The 19,529-nt window shown below is 42.9% G+C and overlaps 1 protein-coding gene across 5 annotated transcripts in view; it reads left to right on the forward strand.

Moving 5' to 3' along the window:
* The first annotated feature begins 163 nt into the window (after positions 1-163).
* LMO3 (LIM domain only 3) overlaps positions 164-19,529 on the forward strand; it is a 59,139-nt gene continuing 39,773 nt past the window's right edge. The window contains exons 1-3 of one of the 5 annotated variants that reach the window (XM_040062217.2): positions 1,672-1,835; positions 2,054-2,119; positions 9,811-10,024. In XM_040062217.2, the coding sequence (XP_039918151.1) occupies positions 9,819-10,024 (206 nt within the window). In that variant the 5' untranslated portion in view covers positions 1,672-1,835; positions 2,054-2,119; positions 9,811-9,818. Of the gene's footprint in view, positions 204-1,671; positions 2,120-3,101; positions 3,237-9,810; positions 10,025-19,529 lie in introns of those variants that run through there. The other 4 variants (XM_040062219.2, XM_040062216.2, XM_040062218.2 and 1 more) reach the window with 4 other exon arrangements.

Here is a 19,529-nt window from a genome sequence, read left to right on the forward strand (position 1 = left end):
CACACTGCTGCATTTCCAGAGTGGTTGTGGCAGAGGTAGTCTATAAACAGAGGGAAGTGAGGCTCTCCTCAGCCTATGGGTGCGTGCAGGAGAGGAGCAGGTTTCTGACAAGTTTGGCTTTTTCTCTGTGTGCAGATCAGATCAGCAGAAAGGGGCTCTGTTAGTCTGCTGCCTCTGGTTGTGCTTTTCGGGTTCTTGCTCAGGTTGGTCGTGGCTGAGTTTTGTTACTACTTAGAGGGAGAGGGGGCAAGAGATTCAGGGGTTGTTCATTGCACAGTGTGTTTGTTACAGGAACCTTTATGTATGTATATTTATATGCATTAAAAAAGAAAAGAGAAAGAAGCTTGCTATGGGAGGGGTGGGGGGGGAACCTGTCCTAAACCTATACATTTCTGAGGTTGCTTTGATTTTTATTAGAGCTGCTGGATTATACGAGGGAGGGGTGTAGATGGCAGAGCACTTCAATGCTTTTAAATCTTTCTTGGCTCTTGAAAGACTTCTATAATATGAGTGTCATTCAAATTTAGGGTATATTGTAAGCTGACATCTTTCAAAGCTTTGTGGAAATCTAGCGTGGTGCTTCTAATAGCAGACAACAGATATTCACTTTGAAGTCTGAAAACTGTATTCACAAATTCCTAATCTGGTCTTTCTCCAACTGCAGATGGCTCTTAGAGGAAGATGCTTTGGATCTTTTTAACTTTATTTACAGTAGGCTAGGCTCAACATCTTTATTACAAAACACGGAGAAACAATCATCTGTGAGCGTGACTGGCTATCAAAGCATGCTCTACCTCTCGCGTGTTCGCGTGTCTGTCTGTCTTGCGGTCAGGGGTGTTCAGCACCTGTAACAGCCCCCATGGCTATTTCCCCCCCCCTCCCAACACTAGGCAGAGAACGAGGATCTGTCTTCAGCTCCCGGGACGAGGATGCTGTCGGGGGGGAATGGCTTGGCTTCCCTCGGCGTTCAGCTCCACCAGCGCAGTCAGGGGGGTGGCGTGTGGCGAGCGGGCCCCGGGGGTGGCACAGCCGGGGACGGTGCCGGGGAGAGAGAAACTTTTCACACCGGAGTTTCCAGCGCTTCCTGAGCAGCTCGGAGAGAGGCAGAGTTTTCACCTTCAGGGATTTTTCTCATTACTCATTAATAGAGAGATATGGATCTAGCCCCCCCCCCCCTTTTTTTTTTTTTTTTTCCTTTCTTTTTTTTTTTTTTTTTTCTCTTTTGCGTGGGCAACTTCTGGTTTTGTTTAAGCCAAGTATTTTGGGAGGAGTGATGGCGGGTTGGGGGGGTGGGCTGGACGCTCCCCTGGTTGCTCCTGGAGCACTCTCTGGGAAGGTGATCCTGAGCCGCTTCGGCAGAGGTCACTTGTGTGTGCGTGTGCGTGTGTGCGTGTGTCCCTGGTGTTTGTGTCTAGCATATGCATGTGGTTTTGCTGACTGCACTTGCAGGCTTGTAAATTTTCACCATGGGAAATTACCAACAAAGCCCAATCTGTCTCCTGGCTGCTTTGCACTTTCCGAGGGCGGCTGTACTTGAGCGAGCTGCAGAACGAGAGAGAAAGCGAGAGGGAGAGAGAGAAAGGGGGAGTTGGGAGGGGGAAGGGGGGAGAGGAAGGGTGGGTGGGTGGGTGGAGGGTGAGAGAGGTAAATAGCCTTAAATCGGAAGGGAGCTGCTTCTCTGTGGTCTTCCACAAGAGCTGCCTGGGCTCTGTTGGCTCGGTAATAACTGAGTGACCTTTTCTTTCGCTGTATTATGTCTGGCTGGTAAGGGATTGCATTTTGCAGCTGATAAAGCCCTGACTTCATTCAACTCGGCTCCTCACACGCTGCTTTAGGTAAGTTGTCTTCAGCCAGGACGGAGACAGACAGCTTTGGACTGCAAGATACTAAAAGGAGGACACCTGTAGCTCGGATGCGGTCAACACAATTACTTGGCGGATCCTTGAGGACCTCATTATTTTAAACTTAAAGAATAGCGATCTCCCTCCCCATCTCTCCCACCCCCTCTTTATTTTTTTTCCCCAAACAATGCTTCTTTTTGACCTTTTCCAAGGAGAAGAGCTACAAAGCAGCCACTGTGCTTATTGAACTGCCTCCCCTGTATCGCTTAATTGAGAAGGTAAGTGAGGCGACTGTGTACATAAGCTTTGGGTCATTTGTGTGTGTGTGCCTGCATCACTCTCTCTCCTCTCCCTCTCTCTCTCTCTCGCTCTCTGAGTCATAAGCCGGGGCTGCAATACGCGCACACACATCTCTGCACTGCAACTTTCACTCGAGCCGCAGCTCTGCCGAGACTGTTTTGTTTAAATCATGTGAGGCTTCATTATTTTTATGATGAGACATGAAATACATGCAAGCAGAGGATGCTGAGCGAAACCCACCCGGCTGTACGTCTCGAGAAATAGCAGTCAAAGTTAACAATGAATTGCAGCCCCACCGCTACCACCCCCCCCCTCCCGCTCCTCCCCGTTATTATTGTTATTATTATTCTTGCTTCTTCCAGAGCTTCTCGAAACGCGCTCTCAATTATCAAGGGAGTCGGTTAATTTCCCACTCCCCGGCTTTAATCCACAAGCCTCCCGGTACAGCAGTTTAATTTGCAGCCGGTTCGGTGCAGGGTTAACCCTTTGGGCAGAGCGGAGGCAGGAGCGGGGCGGGGAGCCCGGGGGGGGCAGGGACGCGCACGGGCTGCGGGCTCCGCATCCTCCCTCTCCCGGACCGGCGAGAGGCAAGGGCAGCCAGGCTAGCGGTACTTCTGCCCGCCAGCATTTTTTTTTTTTTTCCCATTTTCCTTTTTTTCTTTCCTTTTTTTTACTATTTTTTCCCCCCCCCTCTTCTCCTCCCCCCTCCCCGCTTCTCCCTTCCTAGCCGGCACGACACGGTATGCTAACGCCGCATGTGACAGTTTAATCAAACCCATTTGTTACAACAAAGCTGAGAGACCGCTGGGATTATAGGCTTACGGCAGAGTTAGGGGAGCATGTGGCTTTGCCGCTCGCCGCCGCCGAGCGGGGCCGGTGGCTCGGGGTGCGCCGTCCCCCTCATCCTCATCCTCACCTTCATCCCCATCCCCATCCCCGCCGCCCCCCGCCCCCGCTGCGGCGCGCCGCGCTCCCGCTCACTTGACCCGAGCCGAGGAAGCGCTCGCTACTTTTGCCGGGGTTTGGTGCTTCAATGAGAAGGAGCTCTCCAGGCGCCCGTAAATCAACTCATGCAGAAAAAGGAGAAAAGTTTTGGTAAGGCGGCGGTGCGCTCCCCGGGGCGGGGGAGGCGGGGGGGGGTTCCTCCTTCCTCCTGCATCCTCCATCCTCACCGCGCTGCCGCGGCCGGCGGCTGTGCCGGCGTGTGCTCCGGGGGAAAGCCGAAAAGCCCCTTCCTAGGACTTCCTAGGCTCTGTAGGACCGCTCTTCAAACCCATTCGCCTCGCTCGGAGCGACAAACATCGCGACGCGCTGCCCCCGACACCTCCCTCTGCCCATCCTTGCGATGCTCGGGAAGGATTTGGCATAAAAGGCGTCTCTTAACTCCGAAAAGGGATTCGTTGTTGAGGAGTATATGTTTCTTATTTATTTTATTTAATTTTATTTGGGGGTTTTTTTAATTTATTTTTTTTATTTTGCATGTGAGCTGCATCAAAATTGAACTCAGTCTTGCAAATCTCTTGTTGGCCTTTGCCAAGCACTAGCACTTTGCTGCCATGGTAACTGTAATTAAACTGATAAGAGTGGAAAAATGTCAGTATCTCTGAGCCTTGCAGCTGCATTGGAGAAAAAGGGAATCAAATTGGTTCCCAGCACCACTGCTCTAAAAAAGGAGGGGGAGAGTGGTGGTGGGGGGGGGCTGGGGGAGAGGGATGGGGGGGACACGCCAGGGGTAGGAACATAGCTCAGCAGCTCCAGTCCCTGAGATCTGGGCACATCTATTTGCTGTGCCGTCCCTTAGGGGGCTACAGCCTGCAGGGATGCTCTGGGCCAGCGAACAGAGAGAAACAAGCTTTTAGGCCCAATCTAGCTTTCAAAAAGGAGAAGGGGAAAAAAGAAGAGAAATCTTTTGTTTGGTGTCTCTTGGCAATCTACTAGCCATGTTGGCCAAATTCTTTTAATCTGTATCACTGCTCCCAGCTATGGGACTGCATTCCCTTTTTTTTTTTTTTTTTTCCTCCTAGCCCATACCCTTTATTTGGAAAGGAGGAAAAAAAAAAAAAAAATCAAAAAATAATCAAGAAAAAAGCAGATTCCGCTGTTAGAAGAAAGGGCGGGAGGTGAAGTTTAGTTATATACCATGGAAAATGAACTCAAAAGTATACAGAAGAAGCTACATTCAGAGTGCTGAAATCCTTACTTTTATTTTTTTTAAAAAAACCCCGAGTGTTATGGAGTTGCGGTTACTTTGTTGTGTTAACTACAGAAGCTGAGACTGTGCGGATGAATGGCACAGAACAAGAGAGCATAATGGAGGCAATCAACCGTTAGGCTGGTTCACAATGCAATCCAGGCAATTAAAAGCTCACCAGAGTTTAAATGAAATGGTTCCACTTATTTCTGTGCACCACACTGCATAGGCTATTATTTATGTCTCTTTTTTTAATTATGATTTCCCTTAAACTGTCAAATAACTCAGAATAGCAGGGTCTCGGAGGCAATAAGAATTTTCCACTGAACAATTTGCATGCCAATCTAAAACCAGTTACGACTCCTGATGTGCTACATATGAGTTTTGAAATGTTTCTTAGCTTCTGAAACCTCAACTTTTTTCTTCTCCCCCCCTCCCCCCCGCTAGTCTGTGTGTGTTGCCCTGAATTACTGGACCTCTGAATGCTTTTAAGATAAAGCTACAAAGTGGGAAAAGCACCAAAAAAGTATTCTTTTTATCTTCTCCTAGACCCCTAACCCTCCTGTTAGCTGCATGTTGTCTGTCTGTCAGTTTGCTTTTAAAGACTGATGCACCCAATACTTAATTTGTTCCAAACTGATTTTTCAATTTTTTTTTTTTTTTTTTTCCCCTGAGTAGAGGCAAGTTTGCCCTTTTGTGCTGTTTGTGCTACTGTCTTTGGTAGAACTGTGTGCATGCTTCTGAAAAAAAGGGGGGAAGAGCGGTCTTTAAAAGTTTGTAAGAGATCCAGTGCATAATATCCAACTCTTCCTCCCAAGGACTGCCTGTACCACAAACAAGAACTGAGCTCTGAGTGTCTCATGCCACGCTCAGCACCCTCAGGGACTAATCCCGCTTACAGATGCTTCTAAATCACCAACACAATATAGTTCATTACATCAAATCTTCATTCCCTTTGATTTTTGAGAAGGGTGATGATTTGAGCGAGATGGATTTTTGCTTCTCTGCCTTCCCCCGGAGCCTAATTTAGCTTTTTTTTTTTTTTCCAGCAACCATTCCTCTTTATCGTGAAATCATAGTTACAAATCAGTTGTCAGTGTTTCATCACACGACAGTAACAATAAACAGGGAGGGGAGTCGGTTGCATGCAACTTATTTGGGGAGGTCGAGAGAAATCTGAAGACCTGCGAGTCGGGTTTTTAAATTCTCCCTTCAAAAATCCTAAAGGGGGTGAATGGTGATGGAGAAGTCTCATTCCTGCCACAGCTCTGCAGTTTATGTGCAGTATCCTGGGGACTGGGGGTGGAGGAAGGGAGGGAGAGGAGGGAAGGATAGAGGAAGCCCTTGAAAGCATATTGGGGTGAAATAAAAAGGGTTTGTTTGACAGTGACAGACTAGGCACTGAAATTTCTCAGTTCTGAGAACAGATCTGCTCTGTGATGCAGAGCATGGGTAGAACTCCGCAGAACTGAAGGGAAAGCTGGGTTTGATTCTTCTTTCTTTTTTTTTTTTCCTTTTTTCTTTTTTTTTTTTTTTTTTTACAGCCTGGGTGTAGCACTTAGGGAATTGTATGATGTTTTGAAAGTGCTCCACAAGCTCTGCTTTCCTGGGGGAGGGGGAGAGGAAGGCAGCCAGGCAGCAGTGCTGTGCACTGCCACCTGATATTTCGGGAATGAGCAGTTTGGATGGGTTTGTGGATGCTGTCAGCCTCTGAAAAGGCCCTTCCCATGTCCTAGGAAATAAATGAGTACTTAAACCGCAGCCTGTGAAAAGCTGGCTGACAGTAAGCTGCAAGGTATTCTTATTGCCAAATTAAGGGAGAGCTAAAAATACACGAGCGTGGATCTGAAAAGCCCAACTGCATCGGAGATCTTATGGGAATGTTAAAGGGGAGAGAGAAGGTCTGTGAGGTGATCTGCATTAGGGTGGCTCAAACAATACAGGAGAAAAAGAAATGCAATAAAATGTTCTCTTGTCAAAACTAAGGGATTTAAACAGGGCGTGTGAAGAAAAGGACATTTTCAAATTCGGGGATATGTCAAACACTTCTTGACTTTGTTTAGAACCCTTCTACGCTTCCAAAAAAAAACATGACTTCTCTCTTTCTTTACGAGGAAGCAGTAGTTTGGGGAATTTTAAATTACAAAATAGAACCAGCTTCACGGCGTGTAGAGCGAGAACAGATCAGATCTGTTAGAGGAGAAAAACATTCCTTCCCCCCAAAAGCTGCTGCAGAGAGAATCCCTAACCTGAAGATGCTGCCAGTGGGGTGTCAGCACCACCTCCTCTCTCTGCCTGAGAAAAATAGACATGCAGGGTTGCAAATACTCCTTCCATGGGGCGTTTGCCCCTTTGCAGCTGTCCCTACAAGAAGGTTTGGGGCTCACCAGTGTGAATGACAGGGCTCTGCCTACTTTCCTCATGTAGTGAGTATCTCGAAAGCTGTGCAGGCTACGTGCAAGCTGCAGTTTTATTTGTAATACAATAACCTCATGTTTGCAGCATATACCTCGGGAATTATCAGGCTTGATTACTGCAATCTGCTCAGACATTCACTTGTTTGGCTGTGTTTCTGTGGCATCTCGTTCCCTTCAGACAGCTCAGGACAGTAGATCAGCCTGGATCAGAGACTGTCAGCCTCCACTCTCTAACCCGCTTCCTTATCAGGAGATGAAATTTTTACATTAAGATTTTTTTTTTCGTTAAAGCCTTTAACTGTGTTAGCTCCTAGTTTATTCTGGTTTCCCTCGAGCTAAAGATTAAAGTCCTAGAACAGCCCTTCATGCTTCTAAACTTTTTTCTTTTTTTACCGAGTTACAAGGAGTTTATACAAATTGTGGCTGATTTTATGCATTTGTCCTCTACACGGCCAAAGAGAGGGTCTGGGAATAAGCCTGTTGTTGGCACCTAGTGGATATTTACACTCTACTGTGACAGGCAACATTACAGATTAAGGCTTTTTGAGCAAGTGCTGTTATTAGAGTTTCAGCAGGACTTCCCTTTGCAGTCTGGTGTAGGTTCCTTACCAAAAATCTCTGATATTTTCACTGTTTTGAGTCGTTTATTGGTAGTCATGTTACTTGGCTGTTTCATGGATGTACCCTGGATCCAGGGGAGTCAGCTGTCAGTTGAAAATGCTGTAAAGGCTCAGCCTTTGTCTCGTGGTGCTTTCTCCAGAGGAAATGTGCGTGTTCATTCCCAGATCTGCCACAGACTGTGGAGCCCAGCACAGGTCACCGGATCTCATCCTTCCCCTTGGGAATGAGAGACAGATCTTAGGAGTCTCTAGGTGGTGAGGAGTTATGAGCATCAACTGGGGAGTGATGGGAGGGGCAGCACTGACAATTTTTATACTGCTTGATAGAAAAATACAGACCTTACACTTCTGTCGCGAGATTTAGCTGTTGTGCAGCAGCACTGCCGGGGTACTTTGGGGTGTCTGCTAGCAGAACTGAACAGCTCCTCCACCAGATAAATATATCAGCCCAAGGCGTGTGATAGGCTGCATTACAAAGAGAGGAGCAAGGCTGCTGTGCTCATATGTTGTCACAATGAGAATCACTATTTCTAATTCAGACATCAGCTTTGCAGGTGGGACTCAGGAGTTCAGCTTGGGAATGCTGGGATGTCGCTTAACTGGCCGTGCAGTCGCTGCACTCCAGATAAATCCCATGTGTTCTGCACACACCCGTGTGGAGATCCCTGGGATGCCTCAGCCTCTTGTCTTTGCAGCCTTAACATCCATAAACGCACACTCTACCATTGTTTCAAAGATTACGTTCATTTTCATGTTCTTCTTACGGGGGATTTCAAGAAAGCGAGCGCGAACCAAACCGAACAAACCCCAGCTCGTGTGTGTTCTAGCTCCCTGAGCCTGCCTGTCTGTGGTGGTGTGTCACAGCACCAGCCAAGGTCTGCTGATAGAATTTGACACTGCCAAGCTTTCCTAACTCCAGGTAGTGGAGCGTTCATGATGAGGGGCTCTTGAATTTGCCCTTCTTTGCTGTGAGACTCTGTTCAACCTTTCCCAGGCTCTGGATAATAATGGGCTTCCAAACCCCAAATGCTGGAGTAGGATCTGCTCGTTGGCAGCAGCATTCGCTCCCCAGTCTTGACAAAATTCTCGTTGCAATATTCAGATGCGCTCTAGTGAGTAGCATCATTCTGAAGTTACGTGACTGGCTTTAAAACAGTGAGGAAGCCTACTATGGAACAGCGTGTCTTAGTAGTACACTGTGGAGGATTCTTCCCTCCTCTCCTGTGCCGGCATGACGCCCACTAAAATATCCACAGGGCAATTATTTCTGCTTATCCTAAGAGGTAAAGGTGAGAGAATTAGTCTGAGAGCACTGGGACGGCAGCTCGTGCAGCTAACCAGAGAGACCCGTCTTTGGTGAGCACTTTGGGGCAGTGACCTCTCCCCATTTACTGTAAAGCCGAGGGCAATTGATTTTTGGATGGATCCCTGGAAGCTGGCTGCGCTGCTCTGAGTAACATCGCTCAACTGTGTTCCACTTTTCGCTGGTTCTGTCCATTAAACAGTGTTTCAGGTGTTTGAATGGTTTTCTAAATGCTCTCAGCTATTACATCAAAAGGCGTATATATACTTAATGGACACTGCTGTACTCCTTGTCCCGAAGTAGCTGTTGGCTAAAACTGGGATTGGAAAGCGGGGCAGCTTTTTATTTTTATTTTATTTTTATTTTATTTTTATTTTTCTTGACGAACTAGAACCTCTCTGACTTGTGCAGATTTACTTTAAGTCAGATTTTTCAGAAGGTCTTATCACTGCAGGTTGTGACTGGCGTTGCTGGTACTGAAGTCTTTGGAAATCTTGTCACTTCATTAATATGTCTAAAAAGAATAAAAATATTAAACAAAATGCCCTCTTGCCAGCATCAAAATTTCTGTGTCAAATCTCTTGCTCCGTGCCTCTAAAAGCTCCAATATTTTCTTCTTTAAAAACAGAAGTTCTTTTATATTTTATAAAGATAGTACAAATAGGTGCAAATATGTGGATTCAACTGTGTTAGCCATATAGATATCCTGTTTATTTAAATTTTGGGTTGCTAAGTATTGGAAACGTGCTGTTTATTTAAATTTTGTGTTCCTAAATATTGGATACTGTGGATGAAATTAGATGACTTTTCAACTGGACTGTTTTGATATTTCATGGTTTTGTGTTTGTTTTTTTTTAAATCTTATTTCTTTTCAGCAAAGAGACCAGGTAAATGAGGTGTTAAAGAGAAGCTGTGGAACTTAGAGCAGTGGAAGTTCCTGCTCTCAGATTTATCTTAACCTTGTTTCCAGCTTGCTGTGGACTGACTAGGTTATTTTATCCTACCTACACCATTGACTTTTAAATGAACTGGGTGAGGGGGGAGCAGCGAGGAAGAAAAGAGCAAGAGTTGTTGGGGGGTTTTTTTGTGCTTGAGAGAATATCTATTTTCAGTCTTCTCTTATCTTACTGTATTTCAGGTATACAAATGCTCTCAGTCCAGCCAGACACCAAGCCGAAAGGTTGTGCTGGCTGCAACCGTAAGATTAAAGACCGATATCTTCTAAAGGCCCTGGACAAATATTGGCATGAAGACTGCCTGAAATGTGCCTGCTGTGACTGTCGCCTGGGGGAGGTGGGCTCTACCTTGTACACCAAAGCCAACCTAATCCTTTGTCGCAGAGACTATCTGAGGTAGGTCACGGCACTTCCTCCGTTCGCTGACAAACTTGGCAAACCTGTCCAGCCCTTCCTGCAGAGCTGCCCTCGCACAGGCAGGGCCGCAAGGCCCAGCCTTTGTGGAGATGAGATAAAACAAATACTGAAATATGGAGACTAAATTAAAATCCGAGTCCAAAAGCACGCACAGCCGGGTGGTGGAGGTGGTTGCCACATTTCTGATGTTGATATTGGCGTAGAGGAGGGTGATGCCCCACTGCTTCCCGCAGCACCGTGCTCCTGGGGAGGTGGTGCTCTGTTCTGTTCTCCTCCTCCTGGTAGCACTCGGCTGGCCAGGTGTCACAGCCTGAAACCAGACATGGTTTCCACCCAGCTTCAGGGCAGGGTTGGAGCCCTGCAGGTGAGGAACGTTTCACCCGTCTTCGCTTTTGTCCTCTTAGTTTGCCAAGGGATTTCTTCTTTGCCACTCAAGATTTTATGAAGGTTGGGACGCAGCTGTTAGAAGCTGGACCAGGATAACCAACTGACTTCCCCTTTGTTTAATAACCATGACTCTGAGCTCCAATCCACTCTGCTCCTGGTTTCAGCTGGTGGCCCAGGTGGGATGCTGGCTAACCTGTGGCCACTTGTTAGAGGCAGCAAATTGGCACCTGCTTTTCCATCTTCTTGTTTGTTTGTGGATCCACATCCTCAAAAGTGTTTGAGGAATAACTTGCAGCAAAGTACTGATGAGCAGCACCAGGACAGTTTATCTCCGCATGGTGTGTCAATAGGGCTGCTTTGCAGGATAGAAGTTTAACTGGGAAGTTTAGTCTCCCTGGGCTCTCAATAGTAAATAGAGAGAAAAGGCTCCTCTGGGGTGATCCCGAGCACCTATTTCCTATAGTAACACCTTTCCCCCATTCCCTGTGGAGGGGGCCTAATGAGACTAACTGCTCCAGGCTAAGGGGAACCTCTGGGAATATTTCCCCTGCCCCTTTAGTGAAGCCTTTTCCTTTTAAAGGGACATTGAAGTCGTGAATACATTAGGGAAAAATTAAAATTCTTTTTGAATGTGTTAACTTCCAAGTTCCACTTAAGTACAGGCACTGAATAGGAGGTTCCCACACACTGATCAGTTCCCATGTTATACACCACAAGTAAGCTGGAACAGGAATCGAGACTAAAGCACCAACAGCTATTGGTACTCTGGTACCTCTAGAAAAAAAGTGGTGGGGGTTTTTTGGAAAAAAAAAAACCTTCATAAACGCTCTGTGATTTGTTGAACTGGGCCTGAAAGGCAGATCAGGTTCTTCAGATGGCCTTAGACTACTTAATAGTAAAAATATTCTGCTGCCTATTAAAGCTCCGAGCTGAATCCAGGAGAGAGTGCTGGGAATTTAGCATAGAAGCCGCATCTTAGGCCCGTTTTGGTAAAGCTGCCAAAATAGTAGGTAACGAAACCTCGCTTTTAAAAACTGCTGGAACAGAAGGGAATTGTTGTACATGAACTTAGGTCACTTGTGGTCTTTAGGTGAGTGTGTGTAGAGAGGGTTTGAAAAAGGTTTTGGTGAGACGATGTAACACCCCAATTTTTAAAACCCGTTTCAATAATCTTTATACAACAAATGCCTGCAGGAGGGAGAGAACTGCTATGGCTGTTTCATCTGAGTTCCAAATTTACTGGAGACTTTGAGCTCACTGAATCTCCCAAGTGCTAGTGCAGCAGATCTAATGTTTTGAAATCAAATGCTTAAAATCAAAACCAGAAATGATGTGGTAGCAAAGATATGAGCAAAGCATTTCCCCAGCACAGATGCGTTCACACCCGCTCTTGCTCTCTGGTCTTTGAGGGTGTAACAGGAGTAAATATTTTGCTAACAGATTGTTAAAACTCATACTAAGTGATTCAGAGAAAGGAGATTTTTTTTTTTTTTGGTCTGTCATGATCACATTCAAACTGATGTTTCATTTATTTCTTCATGCATAACACCTTTTACTTTAATACGTGAAACCAGCACACATGAGAAATCCTGTAATTGGTTTTAAGACGTTTCTGATTTTTGTCTCTGGATTTGTTGAGTCTTAATGATGCTATTGCATTATGACTTTTTTTTCTTTTTCTTTTTCTTTTTTTTTTTTTGAGTGAGACTTGTGAGTGCGTAGATTTAAACTTGGTATTTACACTAAACTTCAAACTGATGCACTTAAGGTAATTGCAGATAGTCATTTGCCTCATTGCATCTTATCTACTTAGTTATGCAGTGAACCTATAAAACTGATCTTTTTAGTGCTAATGTACAAACTAGTTAAATTTCCTCTAGCTTTGTAGTCAAATAAGCTTTCATATTTAGCAACCCACTTGATATGAATTTAAGGAACAAATTGCATTGTATTAATGATCACGTTAGAGTTCGATTATGGCTTCAAACCATCTTCTTAGGGTTTTGGGTTTTTTTTCTTTTTAACCATAAAGGGAATCTTTGCCGCTTATAAAACTGTTCTGGCTTCCTATTAATTTACGTGGTGCCCTCTAGAGGATATGTGGCTTGAACGATACTATAAAGAGTAAAATTGCTTATTAACTTGTCTCTCAGTGTTCATTATGCCTTTCAATAAGATAGGCATTCTACAGATGCTGCAAGCAATCCTGTAGCCAGTCTGGGGGCTTTAGCATCCGTGTTTAAGTTCATAAGTGGTGTGATTGTGTCTTTGCCTGTTTGCAAAAGTACCTCCAGTATCTTTCATTCAGAGGTGCCTGCCAAAAAACCTACACCCTCCCTCAGCCCTGATGCACTCTCCCATGCTGCAGTTTAGCCCTGAGGTCCCTGGTTTGAGCTTCTTACAAATACTCTGTATCTTCAGAACTTCCAAACTTGCTTTGCTTTAGCTGCCTCCTATGGTAAAACTAGTTAATTATACTACATTTAAACCTTTTTCTCCAGATTGGGAGGGATTGAGGGAATGGAAGGAATCTTTAATGAAATCATGAGCTTGAGAGATGCTGCGAGTGTGAGAGGATTTTCCCTGGAATCTGATTTGTGTCGGGTGCTCCGGCAGTTTCCGAGGTGGCGTACGACACCGGGGTGTCGGGGTGGCCGCGGCAGGAACCAGCTCTGTTCTGCTGACGAGGATGGGAACTGACTTGAGTAAAGAAAGGGCTCAATGTTGGAAATAACACACTCTGCGAAAATGATATGCGGAGTATAATTCCCCTGCAGGCCTCTTCTCCTGCTTATGCACTCCTGGGTTAGAAAGTGAAGACTTAATTTAAGGAACTTAGGTTTACGCCAATATTTCAAGTCCATTTATAGCAAGTGAAATATGCAAGAACTTTTTTTTTTCTCCCCTTCTTTTCCTCTAGAGCTGTGTGGTGACATCTTAATGCATCAGACTATCCTGCTCTTGTCCTCTCTTCTGACTGGCAGCGTGTCCATTTACAAGCACAATATTCCCTTTGAAATCTGTCATTACTGCCATTAATGACCAGTCATTATGTTAACAGCCCTTGGGCTGTTAACATGTCAAACTGGTTGTTAACTGGAATGTTATTACTTATTTAAACCGCAGGTATGAGTTGTGTGAAATGTGCTTTGGTTGCACGTTCTGGGCTGCTTCTGCTCAAAACAATAGGGAAACAACAGAGCATTTGCCTTTGGGGTGCCAAGGGATTTGCTTTCTGTTCCATCTGCTCATTTGATTTCTGCATATTTGTGAGGTTCCCCTACCCCTGGGCAGCCTCCTATTTTCAGGTGCAATCGTGTGCCATCCCTTCTCTTAGCCTTGCCTGCAAATGGGCAGCCGTGGATGTTTCCAGATGCACGGTAACGCCTGCTGCACTTTTGAGATTAATATCTGGCCCTCAGAAGTGTAAAATAAAAGACCGACAATTACATGTAACTCAGTTGTATTAAATAATGAGCTTCCTCGGATGCAGCAGAAATATGAAAGTACAGCTGTGCTAAGCTAGTTGCAATGTAGGTCAATCACCCTTTTCACTTAGGTTTTTAACTACGCAAACCCCGCTGAGCGACCAATGACTACAAAGTGCTGTTTCATTCCTATTTAATTTTGGCAGCATTTTACTGAAGAGCAGGCATTCATGCAGCTAAATTATCTTTGCCGTTTCTGGTTTTAACTCCAGCTCCATGACACTAAATGTTGGAGTGCATATCTCTTAGTAAACACAAAGAATACGGTTTCTGATATATTTTTTTTTTTCCAAATCCATCTCTTAACATGGAAATTGAATTATAACTTTTATTACTTTTTGCATAATTTCCCTAGCCGGGCAAGCAAGATCATAAGAAAAGGATTAACAAAACCAACATATTGGGGTGGAATTTTTGCCCTTAAACACATCTAGAACATTATTGAGAATAGGGAGGGGGATGACAGGAAGTCTATCCTCTCCTCCCACTCTTCCCTCTCCACCACGGTACTGATACTATTTGTAAATATGCTGCAGACTTTAAAAGTGCCACTGAACAGCTATGAAAGTGAGTAGATCATCATTCCTGAGGAAAGGGACAGAACACGTTGGGTTTTTTCCTCTTCCCTGCTTGCTGGTTGCAAGATCTGACAAAAGCCAAGTCTCTAAAACTTGATATTGGAGAAGATTTTATATATAATGAGACTTAACCACCAAAAGTAGTGTTCAACCATCAGTATTATATAGGTGCTTCGTCTGTAAAATACTTAGCTTCAGTGAAGGCTGAAAAGAGCAGAATTTAGGAGGCAGCTTTTTCCCGTGCAACTGCTCCCGCTCTAAAGGCAATTATTGTTTTAAAAACTTACTGTGTAGGAGTGCTTGGAGAACCTTAAAATATCTTGTGGCCTGGTGCTGATTAGCAGACCCCATTCCTCTCTCTTGTCACGGGCAGTATTGCAAACACCCAAGATATCAGCTTGCTTAAATGCGCGTATAAATACTCTGTGTGGATATTTTCATACGTAGCGGGTTATAAATTGTCTTCAATATGCCTCCTCAACATGTTTCTTGCCCAACTTGATTAAATAAGGGTGGACCTTTAAAGATTTAAGCGCTCCAGGTTTTCAGGAATATTGAGGTATTTATGGACGTGAGGCTTTAGAGCTCCACTTTCTTCACCAAAGCTTTTTAGAACTGAACCCTTATTTATACACTAATATCCTTGTTGCAATGCATTAAAGCATTCAAGGGACTGGTAGTTTGCAGGAATATGCCCTAAAAATATTTTTAAATACTTAAAAAACACAGTAGGTGTAGCCACTCATTTGTTCTAATCTTGCTGTGTGCGATGAATGGTCTTCTAAATTTACATAAATGGTATCATTTAGCGTGTCTTGGAAAGAAGAAAAAAAGGCAAGAATACTCTCTCTTCCACTAATTGCCAAAGGTTTTGAAAACCTCTAAACACCTTTACAGTTGCTGAAAGGGATAATGAGAGTGTTACACACACTACAGTTAATCCACCCAACTTGCAAAGAATAATGCTTTTGATTTAGTTACACTCTGGCTAGTTTAGCTTGTTCTTATTTTAGCTCATCTCTGATAGCTTTTAATAAGAAACATTCAATTAAGCTGTTAAAATTGGTGTTTAAGTCATGTTGAAATGCTGTGAAATGTGTGTACTCAAGTTTGACGCTCTTCAGTAGTTCCATGTGTTTCCTCATATCTGCTGGAATTTTTTTCTTCAGAGCTGCCAAATTTTTAATAATTGTGTTATTTTTAGTGGCTTAAAATACACAGTTTAATTTTCAAGAATGTGAATCTTCCCTCTTATAAGGCTTCTTGAAAACCAGACGCTTCTCTTGTGTTGTCAAAATACCTCATTAATCCCCTGGAAACGTTCAAAGAATTTCAGGAGACTTTTCAGATGAAAGTACCGTGCCTCTTAAAGCCTGTCCTACAGCTCTTCATTACAGCACTACAGTGCCGTGTATTTTGATGGAAAATTATTTTACTACAAAGGTTTTGCCAATACAGAGCAGCTCAGCAAAGCTTAATAAAAGCAGTGATTTTGGGGAAGCCGAAGTAATTCTGCAGTGCCAGAGGATGGGATAACGTTCCTGGCAAAAGAACAACAGTTCTGTAGTTCTGCTTAGTATTTCCTGTAACCTCTTTCAAAAGAAATGTGAATTTCTTGTTTTCATCCTTGCTGATTTTATTTTTTTTTTTTCCTCAGAGGTGTCTTTGTGACCAGTTCTTCTTATGAAATATCTTTAAAATAGTATCCATAATAAAGTTAATTGACTTCAGGAATAAATATTATCAACTATATTGTGACACGGGATTTGATATCCAAGGTTTAATTGGAAAATTACTGAATTTTTGACCAAACAAAGCATCCATGCATAATATAATAGAATTATATTTAGTTCTTATAGCTTAAAACAGGTATACCTTTAAAAAGTTCTGATTTCTGCTACATATCTGTTCCTTTAAAAAATACACTTTTTTTTTTTTTTTTTAAATTTGTTTGAAATTTTAATTAATTTTTAGGGACGTTTTACACTGAAAACTGAAAAAAAAATTCCTCAAGTCTCTACCATGTAATTCAAAGAAAAGGTCTATTACTGAATTTTTTACTTGGTATTTACTGTGTTTTTTCTAGCCTTCCAGAAAATACATAGCATTCCTTCTGGATGTGAATGTTTGAATAACATGTAAAAATCAAAATGGGTTAACATTGTTACACACTTCTTTAGCCCTTCTAACTTCAGAAATTTGCTTTCTTTTTTTAATTTCTTGCTGAAGTTAAGTATATTCATGATGGATTTGAAAACAAAAATACACAGTATGCAACCTACAATTTCCAAATGAAACTGGTCTTAACTATCACAGTCCTTAAGAATCCATATTTTGGGAATACTTTATTAATTTTTTTTTTTTTTGATGGCTAATTTCCCAATAGATTCCTCAGTATGCTAATGGATGCCCTTTTAATAAATCCAAGTAATAGTTATACATTTGGGGGACTTTTGGTCAAAATATTCTGGAATTTTTGAAGTTTCTCAGACACAAATATCTGAAGCCATGAGTCTAAATTCTCAGAAAGCTTCACACGTTCTACACCTTCTTCCCTGTAATGTAATTCTGGTGCTGTTGCTTTACATCTTCCTGAAGCTGCTTCTTGCCTATCCTGAATCCATTGGCCTTTCAGCACCTGGCTTCCGCTGCATCTCATTGGGACATTTAAAAATGGCTGTGGGGATCGGTAGATCCTTCATTTAAAAAAGCAAAACTGATGTCCAAGTTATCTCTGGAAACACGCATCTTTTCTAGCTGTAAGCGTGAATCTATCAAATTATATATAAGTCTTTCAAATCACACGTAAATCTCTGCATCTCTGTTTGGCGTGATGTATTCACGTAGAAATCACGGGGGAATTTGGCTTCTCCCACATTCTACTTGCAAGATGATCATGGTCTCATCTTCTCTAAAGCAGTTATGGCTGAGTTTAAATGGATGCTGTTATCTGGGCATTTCGACAGCCCCATGGCAATTGGCATGGTCAGTAGGAGGCTTAATTTAGATGTTAAATTGTTAAATAATCTATTGCTTAAAATGCTGTGATGGAGTGCCAGTACAAGGAATCCAAGTCCCTCTCCCCACCTGACATCAGAACTGTGGCTACCAGCAGCTGGAGAGTATTTGGCAGCTATTTTTCAAAGAGCACAATGATCCTAACTATTAACTGCAAGATATTTTCCTTTGGGATTAGAGTGAGCCATGTTGATCTATTTCATGGCAAAACACAACACAAGGAAACTTTTCACGAGCAGAAATTCACCAGTTTTATAAAGACCAGAGTGTTCCTGGAATGATGTTCTCTGGGACTTTCCCCTGCAGGTCTTGAGTGGAGTTCTGTGATAGTGGAATTTAAACTTTTCATCTTTCCATTTGCAAAATCGAGAATATCTCGTGTTGTCACATAGCAGATGAAAGTGATAATTGCACAACATGCAAAGATAAAATATTTTGGGGGTGGGAGGTAAGAGCAGAGAACATTGTGGATTTTATTGTATCTTTTTTAGAATTTTGAAGTGGGGTAGTGAGAGTGAGAATGTCAAATTGTACATTGGAATATACTGTAATTGATGTATGGCACTAATTAAGGAAAAGTTATCCTACACCAGGCAGCAAATGCACTCTTGCTCTTGCATTGTTGCTGTCACACCTTTGTTTTCAACAAAGCTTAAACTTATTGTACAGAAATAATCACATCTCTCGTGATATTCTTATATATATTTTCATATAATGGCTTGAGAACCCGACCTGATATTTGTTCATGACAAGTGTCCAAGCCATAGATATCTACTCAGTCTCTCAGGTTTTGGCTTAGTGGGTAGTGTTTATTGTATTTTAACTCTGCATTGAGCAGCATTACTGATCCATCATGGGATAAAATAAATGTTATTTTCTTCTATTTTATAGTATTATTTCTCTGCAGATGCTTTAAAGAGAAATATATGTTAAAGTTGATGCACATAGTTTTAATAATTACCTACTTATGTAAAAATGTTCACTGTAAGAAACAGTTTATTATTCTTTATCAAATTCTAACAATAGTTCAAGTAACAACTGAACTTGGTTTTGTCTTTAAGATATGTTTTAAGGAAGAATTTCTAGGTAGGGATAGCCCAAATGAGTTACAGGCTGCAGATTAGGGATAGAAATTGCAATCATTGTGAATTATTTTCTTATCTTTTGTCACTATGGTTGTTTCTACATAAATCTTGGGGTTTTTTCTGAAGTCAGGACTGAGCTCAGTTCAGAGCTACTACTCTTTCTCAAAAATTGTATTAAAAATCAAGATTTTAAGACAACAGAAAACATAAAAACTCATTTTCCCGTAAAGAGCATACTTCATTTCTCCCTTTCTAATTCATGTTAAACAATTTTTTCATTAAATTCAGAATTTTCTAGGGTCTGACGTTTGGATTCACAAAAAAACCTTTTCAAAGTAGTCTTTATAAGCCTAATGTGTCTGTCTGCCTTTTAGAAGTGTTCAGAAGGAGGAGGCCAGTTGCAACAACAAGCTGCTCTGCACTAGTTTTTTGCTGGCTTCCTTACTTAATCTGTAATCTGATACATTTAAGAATGCTCTATTACCAAAATAACATTCAATCTAATCCTACAAACGTGTACTACATGCTTGACTCGGTGTAGCCTGAATAATCCTATTGAAAGGTATAGGGCTTATTAATTTAGAAGCTTGCCTTAGTGGAGCCAAATATTTAAAATTAGAATGGCTTTGCCTGCAGACCCGTCTTGAATTGCTGTGTCCTTGCTCTTTGTGTGCTGTTGACAAACCTCCCTGGTCCAGGAGAAGCTCAAACCCAGGGCTCTCATCCTGGCCAGGCACCTTGTTGCCATGTCTGGGATGTCAATCAAAGTTTTGACACCCGTGACAACCTTGCCCTGTTCGTGTCTGACAGGAGGGATGGTTATTTGTATGCTAATCCTACCTACCACTGCCCCAAATCAAGCTGCTGGGGAGTGATTTAATGGTCCAAGCCTAGGCTTGGCTCGTGGGTTCTGCTGGCAGCTCGTGGG

This window comes from Hirundo rustica, chromosome 4, assembly GCF_015227805.2.
Source record: "Hirundo rustica isolate bHirRus1 chromosome 4, bHirRus1.pri.v3, whole genome shotgun sequence".
Taxonomy (NCBI): domain Eukaryota; kingdom Metazoa; phylum Chordata; class Aves; order Passeriformes; family Hirundinidae; genus Hirundo; species Hirundo rustica.